At 44.5% G+C, this 15,204-nt stretch overlaps 1 protein-coding gene and 1 pseudogene across 1 annotated transcript; one reads left to right on the forward strand and one right to left on the reverse strand.

Annotated features, from left to right (window-relative positions):
- The first annotated feature begins 4,355 nt into the window (after positions 1–4,355).
- LOC125539737 lies at positions 4,356–12,034 on the forward strand (annotated as a pseudogene).
- Positions 12,035–12,284: 250 nt separating this feature from the next.
- LOC125534103 lies at positions 12,285–14,622 on the reverse strand. The gene is made up of 4 exons (XM_048697399.1): positions 14,339–14,622; positions 14,060–14,127; positions 13,396–13,968; positions 12,285–12,825 (listed from the first exon to the last, which is right to left on the reverse strand). Exons 1-4 carry the CDS (start codon positions 14,439–14,441, stop codon positions 12,547–12,549), a joined length of 1,023 nt encoding a protein of 340 aa, XP_048553356.1. The 5' UTR covers positions 14,442–14,622; the 3' UTR covers positions 12,285–12,546.
- Positions 14,623–15,204: the final 582 nt, after the last annotated feature.

Here is a 15,204-nt window from a genome sequence, read left to right on the forward strand (position 1 = left end):
ACTCCAAGGAGAGTCCTGTCCGGACATGGGAGATAGTCTTCGGTCTTATATCTTTATAGCCCATCAGTCCGGCCCACGTACCATAGTCCAGATGCCCGAGGACCCCCTAATCCAGGACTCCCTCAACCTCAACCGGCACAGGGCTTCACCTAAGCACTACGACGATATGACCGAGGTGTTGAACTGTGGAGGGGGGCACCGCACACGGCTAAGAGATTGTTTAATGTGCCTTTGGGGTGCCCCCCTCCGTATATAAAGGGGGGAGGAGGAGGTGGCTGGCCAAGGGGGGCACACCATAGGGGGGAGTCCTACTTGGACTCCTAGTCTAAGTAGGATTCGCCCCCCTTCTTCCTTCCACCGGAGAGGGAAAAGGGGAAGGGAGAGTGAGGGAGAAGGAAAGAGGGGGCCCGCCCCCCTCCCCTAGTCCAATTTGGTTTGGGAAAGGGGGGGCGCCCCTCCTCACGTGGCCTTTCTCCTCTCCTCCAATATGGCCCAATAGGCCTAATACTTCCCCCGGGGGTTCCAGTATCCCCTCGGTACTCCGGTAAAATATCCGAATCACTCAGAACCATTTCGAGTTCCGAATATAACCTTCCAATATATGAATCTTTACCTCTCGACCATTTTGAGACTCCTCGTCATGTCCTTGATCTCATCCGGGACTCCAAACAAACTTCGGTCATCAAATCACATAACTCATAATACAAATCATCATCGAACGTTAAGCGTACGGACCCTACGGGTTCGAGAACTATGTAGACATGACCGAGACACATCTCCGGTCAATAACAAATAGCGGAACCTGAATGCTCATATTGGCTCCTACATATTCTACGAAGATTTTTATCGGTCAAACCACATAACAACATATGTCATTCCCTTTGTCATCGGTATGTTACTTGCCCGAGATTCGATCGTCGGTATCCTCATACCTAGTTCAATCTCGTTACCAGCAAGTCTCTTTACTCGTTCCGTAATGCATCATCCCACAACTAACTCATTAGTCACATTGCTTGAAGGCTTATAGTGATGTGCATTACCGAGAGGGCCCAGAGATACCTCTCCGATACATGGAGTGACAAATCCTAATCTTGATCTATGCCAACTCAACAAACACCATCGGAGACACCTGTAGAGCATCTTTATAATCACCCAGTTACATTGTGACGTTTGATAGCACAGAAGGTGTTCTCCGGTATTCGAGAGTTGCATAATCTCATAGTCAGAGGAATATGTATAAGTCATGAAGAAAGCAATAGCAATAAACTAAACGATCATAATGCTAAGCTAATGGATGGGTCTTGTCCATCACATCATTCTCTAATGATGTGATCCCGTTCATCAAATGACAACACATGTCTATGGTCAGGAAACTTAACCATCTTTGATTAACGAGCTAGTCAAGTAGAGGCATACTAGGGATACTCTGTTTGTCTATGTATTCACACATGTACTAAGTTTCCGGTTAATACAATTCTAGCATGAATAATAAACATTTATCACGATGTAAGGAAATATAAATAACAACTTTATTATTGCCTATAGGCATATTTCCTTCAATATGTATATCAAAACTAGACTATTTTCTTTCAAATTTGTGATTGTATTATTCTACTTTGGATCAGTTGCAACGCACAGGCACATTGCTAGTAATAGTAGAGATTTCACCAATTTCCATATAATAGTAGAAATTTGGTTGTTAGGAAAGGCAGAGATCGATGTGTTAGGAAAGTATGGATTTGGCATTGATTGTCACGAAATTGGACTTCATTGTTTGGTAAAGTGCTATCGGTTCGTACCCGTTTGTAACGTGGCTGGATAGGATAGTTTTTATTGTAGGATGAAAAAACCAGTGTGAAGGGGTGGTGGTGGAAGGTGAGACAAAAAAAACCCAGAAGAAATGAAACAAGACAAAAATAACCATGGAAGGGAGGCTTTCAAGTGAGACATTAGGAGTGGAGATTAATAAGTTTTCGATGGTGTATTTGTATCCTGAGGTAGCTAAACATGAGCTTATCAATCTCATAACCGAATAGTTGCGTGTAATGATTTTTGTTCTCTTTGGCATATTCGAAAATGAGTAAAAGTTTTGAGAGCTCAATAAACATTTTGAAATTTTTTTCAACATGGGGTGCACAAAGAAAAAGAATCCTCCTACGTTGGATAATTAAAATACTGCCTGATCCTAGGAGCTGTAAAAGTAGCTTCTGCCCTGCGAATACTAGGACAAGCAAATGTATTTGAAAAGGGTGCATGTTGAACATATATGCGGCTTAAGATAAATATTGCAGCAGGAGGCGCGCATCGTGTCGGCTCCTTGGAGGCATGAATGCAATCGCTAGTCCTAGATCACTCTATGCTTGAGAAAAGAAGAAGCACATACATGATTAGGACCACCAAGCCTCTTCTCTTCAATGTAAGCCATTGGCCTAAGTACTTAACAGACATCACTTGGAGTACATATATTGAGTACTTAAAAATCTAATCTTCAAGCCAGCCAACCCGAAGGAGTCAGTACCACATTTGAAGGCCACAGAAACCATGCTAGGAGATAGAAATTACTCCCAATTCGCTCTCACTGTAATTGGATTGCAATTTCCTCTGGATTCAATCTCAATGACTACTAATATTTCTTTCTACTTCTATTTGTGGCATATAGAATTTTACGATCTACTTCTATTTGAGTCATATAGAATTTTACGATAGATGAAGTGAAAGAAGGAACAAGGCTTGAAGGTGGATTAGCAGGGGAATGAATGTGTTGAAGCTATTCCTCCGCTAGAATAAGGGGGGCATGATCGCTGATTTGACCGGGTAGACTAGATGAACGAGACTGATTGAAAGCGTTGTGCCAACTTGCGTACACGATTTCTAGTGTAAAAAAACGCTCTTATATTATGAAACGGAGGAAGCACATCAGAGACTGCACCACCCTGAGCATGTAGCTCCACTACAGTGGCAAAATACAAACATGAAGTAGTATAGATTGAAGCCATTAAGCAAGACCTTGAAACAAATAGGAGTTGGTTGGCATGGGAGAGGACGATCTTGTTAATGAGCACCCTGAACCCGCTGTCGTGAACATGGCAATCATGTCAACACTCAACACACAGCTTTGGCCCAGGCAGAGGAGGTAAAAGTAAAATAAGACCAGTTTCAGTCACATACACATATGAAGTCTGTCCTTGTAAATACAAAGAAAAATGCACAAAACAACAGGGTGACAACGTTAAGAAAGATGGCATACATCAAAAACTAAACCGTGAAGGTTTTGAATTACCACCGGCTTTTGGGGTGTCCTTGATTAATCTGAGGGTGACACGTGGTCTGCCTCGGTTTTTATCTCTTTGGTTTTCATATAAGAACAGTTGGGTACTTCATTCACAAAGAAAATTGGACCTTGGGAAGATGTTGCATTAGCTTTGAACCAAAAAAAATTAAAGTAAACATAAGTGTCAATTCTTTTGGAAGGAAAAAAAGTTGGAAGAACTGAAGTATGGAAGAGTCTAGAACAAATGAGAAGTGTATGTGTTATCTGCATAATGTACAATGCAAATGATAGAATAATCATGAATGAATGAAGAATTGAAGTATGGAAGAATTTAGAACAAAGAAGTGTCTTCGTTTTCAGATTTGCTAAGCACAAGTGTGGAATCTTCCGGATTAGTAACATGTGGCAGAATCCAATATGGTGGAGAGAATATCCAACGGTCAAGACTACTCGTATTTGCCACCTTTCAACCATTGGATCGGCTCCATCCAACAACCGATATTCAAAGTTAATCATACACTATATCATGATGAGATATAGGAATATGATATAAATATTTTCATTCCTTCCGCGTGCATCTTGTGTTATCTGAAAAAAAATTATGCCCGTTCCTCTATCGGTCTCTCCTTCTGCCCACCCCTCCTCTCGCCGATTGAGGCGGCGCCCTCCTTGCCTTCCCTCCAGGTGCTCCACATCTCTCAAGCGGCGGCACCTCTCTTCTTCCCATCTGGGTCTTTCGTGGTCGACGTTGCCTCACATCGGAGAAGCTCCCTGGTCTCTGGACGTGGAGATGGAGCTAAGGGCACCTCGATCTCACGACCTGTGCTGCGAATGAATCGCTTTTCTTCGGACTTGTATACATATAGTTATCTGGCCCCACAAATAAACCAATATACGATTAGATATACTACATAACATTACAGACATATACAAAGTCTTATACAACATAAAAAGACCATATACATAAACATATGTACGAATCTTGGCGCAGATCAACGGCCCATAAAAGCGCGTGCCCCGCACTTGTGCGCCGTAAATCCTGTACCTCCTCATTTGTTTTGTCCGAATTTCAATCAAAGGAAAAAAGAACTTCGCGCTGAAGTTCATCTCACTGAAAAAAAGGGAAGTCGCCGCTGCATTGTATATTGCTCTCCTCGGCCCGAGTGCTCTGCTCTTCTTCCCCATCCCTGCACTTTCCTCCACTGACCATCCTCCGGCGAACAACCGCTTCTGCCGGATCTGATGGAGGCCGCGATTGGGTGGCTGGTGCAGGCCATCCTCGGAACACTCCGAATCGACAAGCTGGATGCGTGGATCCGCCAAGCCGGGCTTGCTGACGACATCGAGAGGCTCCGGTGCGAGGTCGAGAGGGTCGATGCGGCGGTCAGCGCCATGAGGGGGCGGGCGGCCGTGAACGAGCCGCTGGCCCGGTCTCTCGCTCGCCTCATGGACCTACTCTACGAAGCCGACGATGTGGTCGACGACCTCGACTACTGCAGGCTCCAACAGCAGGTCCAAGAAGGTACGCGTAACCCCTGTAGATCCATCATATGCGGTACGAAGAGGGATTTCATCACATGCCTGGCACTAGTTTGCACTTGGATCATATGCGCATTTACCATGTCAATTTGATAAAAATGTCACCGGGCAAGACAGCAACTGTTCTGCTCTTTTTTCTACCCTTCAGTCTTCTCTAAATAGGCCCCGGATAACTCTGTCCCTAGAGAAAATGGCAGCTCACTAATGCACTCAATAGCAGTGAAACAAGTAGGCCCAAATAGCACTCAATAGTCATTAGTCAATACCATGTGGAAAAAAGGAACCGAGAGAGCACTGGACAATGTGTCGTTAAGTGTTCGCATCTGTGTTTCTTTCTTTAGTTCGGGTTTGGATCAGCCGAACTGCCTTGCTCATCAAATAGGCACATAACAAATGGGCAAAGAGAAAATGGGCAATATTATTAATTATTACCACAGAAAAGCCTGGTCAAATTATTGTTCTACTTTTCAAGCAAAAAAAATTTTATTATTCTACTTGTACCTGGTCAAAATTTCATTGGAAAAGTGGGCTATGATATGATCAAAATCAAAACTTTTGAGAGGCGTGTGATAAAATCTCTAGTCGCTCTCCCTACCGAAATGTGGCACGACGCAGTCACCAAAGATTTATTTTTCTTCCCGAGTCGTGAAAATGTGTTCTCCTAATCTTCTTCACATTCTTCTTCCATGCCGGTGACCACCCCACAACACAACTAGTACTAGAAAGAGGTGCGTGTGTGCAGGAACCAAGGCAGAAAAAGTTTGATGGGGTCATCTTGTACAGATGAACAGTGATTAGTACTAACATAGTGAAGGATTTCATAATTTAATTGGGGTCAACTTGTTAGCCGCCGGCCTGCTCCCTCTTTCAGTCCAGCGGACACACGAGCACACACGAAGTGAATCTGTGTTTGTCCTCCACACCGAGTTAACTGAACAAGAGACAGCAGAGGAGAGAAAACAGAGTAACCTATGTACACAGTAGTTTTTCAGGCAACGAATGCCAAATTTCCGTTATACTTCTCCAGCAACAAATGCTGGTTTATTTATACATGGACACAACCGACTCTTAACAGAACTCTCTACAATCTTGTTGAGCTGGCATACATTGTTCTGGACCAAATCCAACACAACACCCATGTAATACACTCATGACAGTTCCAACAAATGAAAACTGTCACAAACCAACTTGTTCACTTGCGCAACACATAGTACTCCCTCAGTCCGGAAATACTTGTCGCATAAATGGATAGAAATTGATGCATCTAGAACTAAAATACGTCTAGATACATCCATTTCTCCGACAAGTATTTCCGGACGGAGGGAGTATATCAGAAGACCAGAACAAGGTTTATACTAACACAACTGATCCCAGTACTTAAACACAGCTCAAAGGCCCTGTGTCTGTGCACGTGTGTCTATGTGTGTGTGTGTGGGGGGGGGGGGGTTGTCAAGCATGCATGCTAATTCACCTTTTTTTTTTCTGCAGTTGCATGGGGTGATCCTGGCAGAATGCGTGAAGCAGAGCGAGTAGATGAGAGATCGAGGGGAGGTGATGCTAATATACTTGGTACCAGTGGTGGCAAGAAATGGTCCAAAGCATGGTGTGATTTTGATATCACAGAGGAGAACAACGGAAAGCCTGTGAAAGCAAAGTTTAAACACTGTCAAAAAGCAGTTAAGTGCGGAAGCGACAGAGGGACGTCAATCTTGAACAACCATGTCAAGAGTGAGGGTTGTAAGAACCCCAGAGCAACCGACCAGCCGCCATATTTTTCATGGTACATATTGTAAAGAGTAACATATGTTTTCCTCTAGATCCTAAATATTTCCATCCACGCACCTGTTTTCATTTTCAATGTTTTTTTAACTTATATAATCAACCCACTATTGTGATTCTAGTAGTTGTAAAGTATTTTATCATTGGGGTGGATGTCCACCCGATATTCAAAATGTATTTTCTCTATAAAAGAGTTGTAAAAATAAAAATAAGAAAATATTTGCACGTATACATTGTGCTCTGATAGGTAACAGGTAACCTTGGAAAATTTTATGCTAGATGTGGCTATATTTGTCCTTCATAAATAAATCAAATCAGTTCAGCTTCAACCATGAAGATTGGAGAGTGTATGTGTTCAGAGTGCACAAAATTTCTCTTTGTACAGAATGCATACGGGCATATTTGTATACCAAATTATACAAGAATACATGTTATAGCATGATGTTTGTCTGGACAATATTTCACTTTTTTCCACAGCATTTTGAGTTAAAAAAATATTGCATTTCGGATAGAAATTGGAGAAAATGTTGCATTTCTAATAGCCAATCTACAATGTCTCTTTTTATTGCAGCATCTGTGATGCTACTGCAAATGCTGCACCTGTTGTAATTGGTGATTTGTTCAGCAGAAAAAGGAGAAGAGATGAGGAGTTGGCACAAACCACCGCAGCTAACATTAACCTTTGGCACAAGGCAGATTGTTTCAATAGGATACAGGAAATAACTCAGCAGTTACAAGACATCCTTGAGGATGTGAGTGGTGTTCTCAAGATGCATGGATCGGCCTCTATTACAAGCTCAAATGATATGTGCCCAACAACATCAAGTCTTAATCAGCAAAAAGTGTATGGGAGAGATTCAGAGATGAGCACCATCATAAAGATGATTACATCTGATAAACATGAAGGTGTGTCTGTACTGCCTATTGTAGGCATTGGAGGAGTTGGCAAGACAACTCTCACACAACTCGTATATAATGATCCAACAGTAAAAGAGCAGTTTGAACGGAAATGGCTATGGGTGTCAAACAACTTTGATGAAGTAAGGCTTACAAGAGAGATGTTAGACTTCATTTCTCAAGAAAGTCATGAAGGAATAAATGATTTTGTGAAGCTTCAGGAGATCTTGAAGGTACATATGGAGTTCCAGTCGGAAAGGTTTCTGCTCATTTTAGATGATGTCTGGGACACTCTGGATGATTACCTATGGAACAAACTGTTGTCTCCAATGCTATCAACTCGTGTGAAGGGCAATGTGATTATTATCACAACTAGAGATTTCTCTGTTGCACAAAGGATAGGTACCCTCGAACCGGTCAACTTAGGTGCTTTGGCAAATGATGATTTTTGGTTATTGTTCAAATCATGTGCATTTGGTGATGAGAACTGCGAAGAGCATCAAACTCTAGGCATCATTGGGCATCAAATAGCAGAGAAGTTAATGGGCAACCCGTTAGCAGCTGGATCTGCAGGAGAACTATTAAGAAAGCAGCTTACTGTTGATCATTGGAGTACCATTTTGAAGAATGAATGTTGGAAATCCTTGCAACTAAGCAGGGGCATCATGTCTGCTTTAAAGCTTAGCTATGATCAACTACCCTACCATCTACAACAATGTTGCTCATACGTTTCTATATTTCCCTACAACCATCAGTTTCTTGGTGATGAGTTGGTCCGCATTTGGATTTCACAGGGATTTGTGAAGTGTAACCACTCAGGTAAGAAATTGGAGGAGACAGGACATGATTATCTGACTGATTTGGTGAATCTAGGCTTCTTGCAGCAAGTTGAATGCAAAGATGAGAGCACGCGTTTGCGAGATGAAATTTTTGTCATGAGAGTCCATAATCGAGTTGTAAGAGAAGAGCCATTTCAAGGCAGACAAACTTCCTATGCTATGTGTGGCCTTATGCATGATTTTGGACGGGTGGTTTCAAGAAATGAGTGTGCAATTATAGATGATCTATGGTGCAATGAAATTTTGCCAACTGTACAACATTTGTCAATAGTAACCGACTCTGCATACTGCAAGAATCAGGATGGAAGGATACCACGTAGCTACAAGTTTGAAGAAAATTTGAGAAATACAGTTACATCAGTAAGAAGATTGAGGACACTGGTGTTAATTGGGCAGTATGACTCTTTCTTCTTCCAATCCTTTCAAGATATATTCAAAAAGGCACATAATTTGCGTCTGCTGCAAATGTCTGCAACAGCTTCTGATTTTAGTTCCTTCGTGTGCACTTTAGTAAATCCTACCCATCTTCGCTATCTGAAGGCTCCTACGCCAGGAGTGGCTTTACCTCAAGTTTTGAGCAAGTTCTACCATCTTCAAGTATTAGACACTGGCTCATACATTGATCCAATGATACCTAATGGTATCCATAATCTTGTGAGCCTGCGTCATATTGTTGTAGAAGGACTATCCTCTTCCATTCCTTGCATTGGTAAAATGACATCCCTTCTGGAGCTACATGATTTTAGGGTTCAAAATACTAGCAGCTTTGAGATAACACAACTTCAGTCCATGAACGAGCTTCTGCAACTAGGTGTCTCACGACTTGAAAATGTTACCACTAAAGATGAGGCTGATGGAGCAAAATTGAGGGACAAAATACACTTAGAAAAGCTGCGCTTGTCGTGGAAGTATAATGATCACAGCGGCAAAGCAAGAGAGGTGCTCGAGGGTCTTGAACCACATCCAGGCTTAAAGCATCTGCGGATATTTGGGTACAATGGTACTACTTCCCCAACTTGGCTTGCCAGCAATTTTTCAGTTACCTCTTTGCAGACGCTTCATCTAGAGGATTGTGGAGAATGGCAAATACTTCCATCTTTGGAAATGCTTCCGTTTCTTACGAAGTTGACGTTGTGCAACATGCAGAAAGTAATGGAAGCAACGTTTCCTTCATTGGAGGAGCTGGTTTTAGTTGAAATGCCAAAGTTGGAGAAATGTTCCTGCAGTTCCCTGTGGAATATGAACTCTAGTTTAAGAGTACTGAATATCAAGATGTGTAGTGCACTGAAGGTGTTTGATTTGCTTGATGGGGGCATTAAATTCGAAAGCAAGCAGAAATCATGGTTGCCCGGTCTTAGAAAGCTAATTATCTACGATTGTCCTCACTTGGAAGTAATGCACCCTCTTCCACCTTCAATCACATGTTCTGAATTCTTTATCAACAGAGTTTCAACACTGCCAAGGATGGAGGGATCATCCGGAGAAACATTAAAAATCAACGGCCCAATTTCTTTACATGCTGGGTGGTTTTGTGAGATGTGGACACTGGATGACAGAATATTAGCATTCCATAATCTAAGGGGTCTTAAGTACTTGTGTATCAGATATTGCCGGAATCTGATGTCTATTCCATTTGAAGGTTTTCGTCAGCTAGTCTCCTTAAAGAGTTTGGAAATAAGCGATTGTGGAAAACTTTTCTCTCTAGATATACCAGAGTGTGCCCAAGAAGATGTGGTAGTTGCAAATTGTACTGCCCTCCCATCTCTTGAAAATCTCAGAATTCATTCTTGTGGTATAACAGGGAAGTGGCTATCTTTGATGCTGCGACATGCGACGGCTCTAATGGTGTTCAATTTATGGGACTGCCCACAGATAACACAGTTATCAATAGAAGAGGGAGAAAACAGTCAGCCAAATCTTATCTCAACCATGCAAGCTTCTTCATCAGGCTATTCAAATGACTCATTGACAAGCTCAGCTCCAGACGGACTCTTGCACATTCCGTTAAATGTCCTCTCCTCTCTCAAGGAGATGGAAATTAGGGTATCCCCTTATCTAACATTTTGCCATAGCAAGGAAGGCTTATCTGGATTTACCTCCCTCGAGAAGCTAACAATTTGGTCTTGCCCTGAGCTGCTCTCATCTTCGGTGAATATTGATGGAAATGGTGGCCAGGTGAATGGAAGGTGTCTCCTCCCTCAATCACTTGGACATCTCGTGATAAACAGTTATTCTCGAGCAATGCTGCAACCATGCTTTCCAAGGAATCTCACCTGCCTTAAAAAATTCCAAATATACAATCGAAGTTTGGAGTCTCTACAGCTACAGTCATGCACGGCACTGGAGGAGTTGTATATTTCGGGATGTCCATCGCTCGCCGCACTAGAGGGCTTCCAGTTCCTTAAGCATTTGAGTTTATTCAGCACCCCCAATTTGCCACCATTTCTAGAGCATGTGTCAGGGCAAGGTTATGAGCTATGCCCTCAATTGGAAAAGCTTGTGACCAGTGACCCCTGTGTCCTTACCACGCCATTCTGCAAGCAGCTCACATCCCTACAACGCTTAGAACTTCGAAGTTGCGAGAGTGAAGCAACACGGCTAACAGATGAGCAAGCGGGAGCGCTTCTGCTCATCACGTCCCTGGAAGAGCTCCAGTTTTGGAAATGCAGGTATCTCGTAGATCTTCCTGCGGAGCTGCACCGCCTTCCCTCCCTCAAGAAGCTGGAGATCGATAATTGTCACCGCATGTTGTGGCTGCCAGTAAAGGGCCTGCCACCTTCGCTGGAAGAACTGAATATAACCTGCCATGGCGGTTGCAGCATGGTTCTGGCTACTCAATGCAGGTGGCTAGCAACAAGAAAGCTAAAGGTCAAAATTGATGGAAAATATGTGAACTGATGACTGGGTTAAGCACATACTTATATCCACGCAACGCATATCACTGAGTTGTTTCAAAGGTATATACTTCTACCATGATCATGCTATGTCAGAGTTGCACATCACAAAGTAAGCAATCTCATAGCAGGCATGCCACTCATTTATTGCTGCAGCTTGCAGGCGCTGTGTCTTCTGGATAATGCAATTGTATGCTCTTTGACAGTGTTCAGTGCAAATCTGCTTTTGCTGCATCACAAGCTTATGTTTGGAAGGCCAAGAGCTTAAGTGCATCTTTCTTCCTTGCACCAGTTCTATTTTTTCCCTCTGGAATATAAGAAATGGAAAGCAGTTGGTAGGAGTTAAGAAATGGACTTCCTCCCATATGAACTGAAAGCAGTCAACAGGCATTCTTCCAGTCGGTTCTGCTGTATTTGTCTCATCTAATGACCTCAAAAGGATGATTAATTTGCATCTGGACTACAGGCGGATCTGCATTAGATCAATTCTGATGTTGATTCACAAGTTGGTGTCATGGAGCCCATCAAGACCTTCCTTGCTGCATCATACCAATTCACTCGGCGATAATTCAATCCGGAACCCGAGCACAGATGCACCCCTTGAACAGTAAAATTCAAAAATTCCAATTTTTTTTTTGTGGTGCAAGATGCTCCTGTGCGTGAACTCCGTGCAAATTTTTGTGAAGTTTGGGAGGAGCGGAGGGATGGTTGTGTAGCAGCGGCGGTCACATCGCATGTACCTGCTGGGATCAGGAAATCTGGTTTTCACCTGATACTTCGCCTTTTATCATTGTAATATGTTGAATTCTTTCTAATTTTGCGCACAACAACAAATCCTATGCAAGGCATTGTCTGTTGATGTCAAACTTCTAGTTTACCCTGTTGCTAGCATTCACAAATGCAAAGTGTACAAACAACATTTACATTTCCCATGGTGGTGAACTATTGGCCTTCCACGGTAAAAAAAACTATTGACCTTCACTAAAAAGACCTTCTTTGTGGGTGAACTACAACAATTTGGATTCATAGAAAAAAAAAAGACACAGGCATGATCAAGAGGCAGAAATTGAGATCACACTTTCAGATTCTACAGATATAACACAAATGCACAATATATTGTCATACGAAGCTAGCATAATAAATTGTCAGCCAAAGCTAATTAATTAGATAATGAGGACGTTGATAAAAACTAGCATATCCAAGTGAAACATAGAGTATAAAGGAGCAAACTGCATATTAATATTGGTCTACCACAATGCAATGCATTGCACTCTAAGATAAGAGCCCTGCTAGAGACGGCTATGCTGATGCAACAGACGGACACACATCAGCTGGTGTAGCTGCCATCTAGCCTGCGCACCTCCACCTTGAGCACATGGCGGTCGCCGCCGCCTTGGCCGAGCGCTCGGAAGAAGCAGGTCTCGCCGACGCGGAGGTGGTTGTCGACGCAGAACTGGTGCCACCCGTACCGGAACGACGTGCGGGCCTTGCGACGCACATTGTGGACGTTCTTCAGGTTCACCGTCCACGACTCGCCCCCCATCCGCAGCAGCACCTTCTTCCTCTCCGCGTACCCATGCGCCAGGCTGAACTCCCGCGGCACGTTCTGCGTCGATCGGCGGCGACGGAGTTAGTTACAACTTACAAGGACGAAAGTGCACGTGTGATCGAACAGAGTAAGAGCATTACTAGTAGAACTCTCAAATCCTCAAACCCTCACTAGCATTTTAAGGATTCAAAAATGATCTTTTTATGCACTTTTACGGGTTGAAAAACAGGGGCAAAGATTAGAACCCTCAAACCCAACCCTTACAACGGAATATTCCTCATGAACGACATTGTCGTTGCGCGTCGGAGGTCGACAAGGCGGCCGCCGGCGACGAGGGCGACTAGCAGCGGCGGTCGCGGGCGTGCGCGCGGGAGTTGGGAGGATTTTTCCCTCCCGCGCAAGTATAACTGCCAAATGAGGGTTGGGATAGGTTTTGCTCCCCAACCCTTACTTTTGAGGATTGGGAGAGGGTTTAAAGGTTGGACCTTTAAAAAAATTTGAGGGTTTGAGGGTTAAGGGGTTCTAGTCTATGGCTTTTTTTCGACGAAAACTGTAAAAAAAACAGTTATTTTTAAGGGTTTGAGAGTTTGAAGGCTCTACTAGTAATGCTCTGAGGGACTCTCTCACCAGGTACTGCCCGTTCTTGGTGACAAAGTGGCATTCCTTGAGCATGACGACGAACTGCGACGGCGGCGCGTAGACGCCGACGGTGTTGATGTCCATCTCCTCCGACTCCGAACTGCCGCTGCTGTTCGCCCGCTTAGTGACCGGTGTTTTGCCAACTCTGGTCCTTGGCCGCAGCCTTTTCCTCTCACATGCCCCCTGTTCTGTTGATGTGGCCTCTGCTTCCTTCGATCCCTTTGGATCATCCCCGTTGCTGCTTCCTTTGCCCTTGGCTACCAATGGCTCCTCCGCTCCAACTTCAACTTTAAGCTGATCAGTCAGCATTTCACAGCTTGGTTCAGAGTCCGCTCCAACTTCAACTTTAACCTGGTCAGCCAGCATCTCACAGCTTGGTTCAGAGTGAGCAGCAGAGGAATCCTTGGAGTGTCCCTCGGTGGCCAATCCTTGGTCGAGATGCTGAGCGTGAGGCAGAGCATCTACTTGGAGGTGCCAGGTTTCGTTGGCCCCGTGGAACTGGAACGCATCCCGGACGGCCATGGAGTCGGCGAGGTGGAACCACGAGCCTCCCTGGTCGACCTGCTCAAGGCATCAGCATTTGACATGGATCAGCGGGCATGTTAATTAAAATCGACGGATCAGCCAAATTCCGTGATGGATTGGACAGTACCTTGACGGATTGGACGGCGATCTGGCCATAGTTGGGGAAACATGCGGCGTGCTCATGACTCACTCTGCCTGGTACAAGCCAAAAAAGGAAATTAACTCAAGATTGGGGTTTTGTCAGCTCAGGCCGAAACGAATTGATCTGATTTGATTTGCAATCAAGAGAAGTAGCCAAGATTTGTTCTAGAGGCGAGAGGATTGAACCATCGCAAAGCCAGCCAGCCGGCCGTGGACAAGCAAGAACAGTTCAAAAAGGAAGGTACAGAAGCAAGAAAATACGCACGCTTGAGGTCGGCGACGGTGGTGGATGCGGCGGGGAATGAGACGGCGAGGCGGGTGCCGAGGCTCATCTCCAGGAAGACGGTGGCGACGTCGCCGGCGGCCATCTGCCCGATCTGATTCTCCTCTCCTTTCCCGAAATGGCAATTCCTCTTCGCTTCCTTGGCTAGTTCTGTGTGCGCGGGCGCGAGTGGGTGAGTGAGAGGCAGGGGAGTGAGAAGGGACGGGGAAGGAAGGAAGGGAAGGGGATGGCACGGTGACAGCTGAAGCTCCTCACTTGTACGCTCACACTTGGGTGGTTGGTTGTATTCAGATGAGCAATGATACAAAGCTTTTAATGACTTTACCAAGGTGCTTAGGGCAACTCTAGCAGACCCCACATTTTGCCGAACTATAAACTGTGTTTACAGTTTGCACGGGGGCGTTTATAAAGACTGAAAAATGCGGCGGCAGAACAGAAACTGCAAACAAACCCGTAATATTAAAAAAAAAGTTGTTTCGCGCGAGAAATTTAAGCAGCAGCTCGCCGGAGCTCACTCGCATAGATGGTTCTTCTTCGCATAAGTTCGTACACAACACATACATACATATTAAAGGTCAGAGATGCTAGACAGGGCCTACGCTACCGTACCATTACAACAAAATTGAGCTCACCGGAGCTCCTGTGGTAGCTGCCCACCAGCGGCCCTCAGTCGGAGTCGAGGTCGACGTAGAGCTTCGCCTGCTCCGCCTTCATCACGCGCAGGTCAGCCTCCTTCTATGCGTGCGCCTGCGATGTCGTGACGCCCGTCTGGAAGAAGAGCCGCTCGTATTCGAGCTCGCGCCGGATGCACTCTTCAATCTCCTCCTTCTCCCTCGCCGACAGCTCGA

Source organism: Triticum urartu, chromosome 2 (genome assembly GCF_003073215.2).
Source record: "Triticum urartu cultivar G1812 chromosome 2, Tu2.1, whole genome shotgun sequence".
Taxonomy (NCBI): domain Eukaryota; kingdom Viridiplantae; phylum Streptophyta; class Magnoliopsida; order Poales; family Poaceae; genus Triticum; species Triticum urartu.

What these genes read in the sequence shown, in the direction of transcription:
- LOC125534103 (XM_048697399.1), bottom strand. Translation starts at nt 14,441, where the DNA reads ATGGCCGCCGGCGACGTCGCCACCGTCTTCCTGGAGATGAGCCTCGGC. An exon ending in CACCGTCGCCGACCTCAAGC is followed by an intron (nt 14,128 to 14,338) that starts GTGCGTATTTTC and finishes GGCTTGTACCAG; the next exon opens with GCAGAGTGAGTCATGAGCAC. An exon ending in TCGCCGTCCAATCCGTCAAG is followed by an intron (nt 13,969 to 14,059) that starts GTACTGTCCAAT and finishes TGCCTTGAGCAG; the next exon opens with GTCGACCAGGGAGGCTCGTG.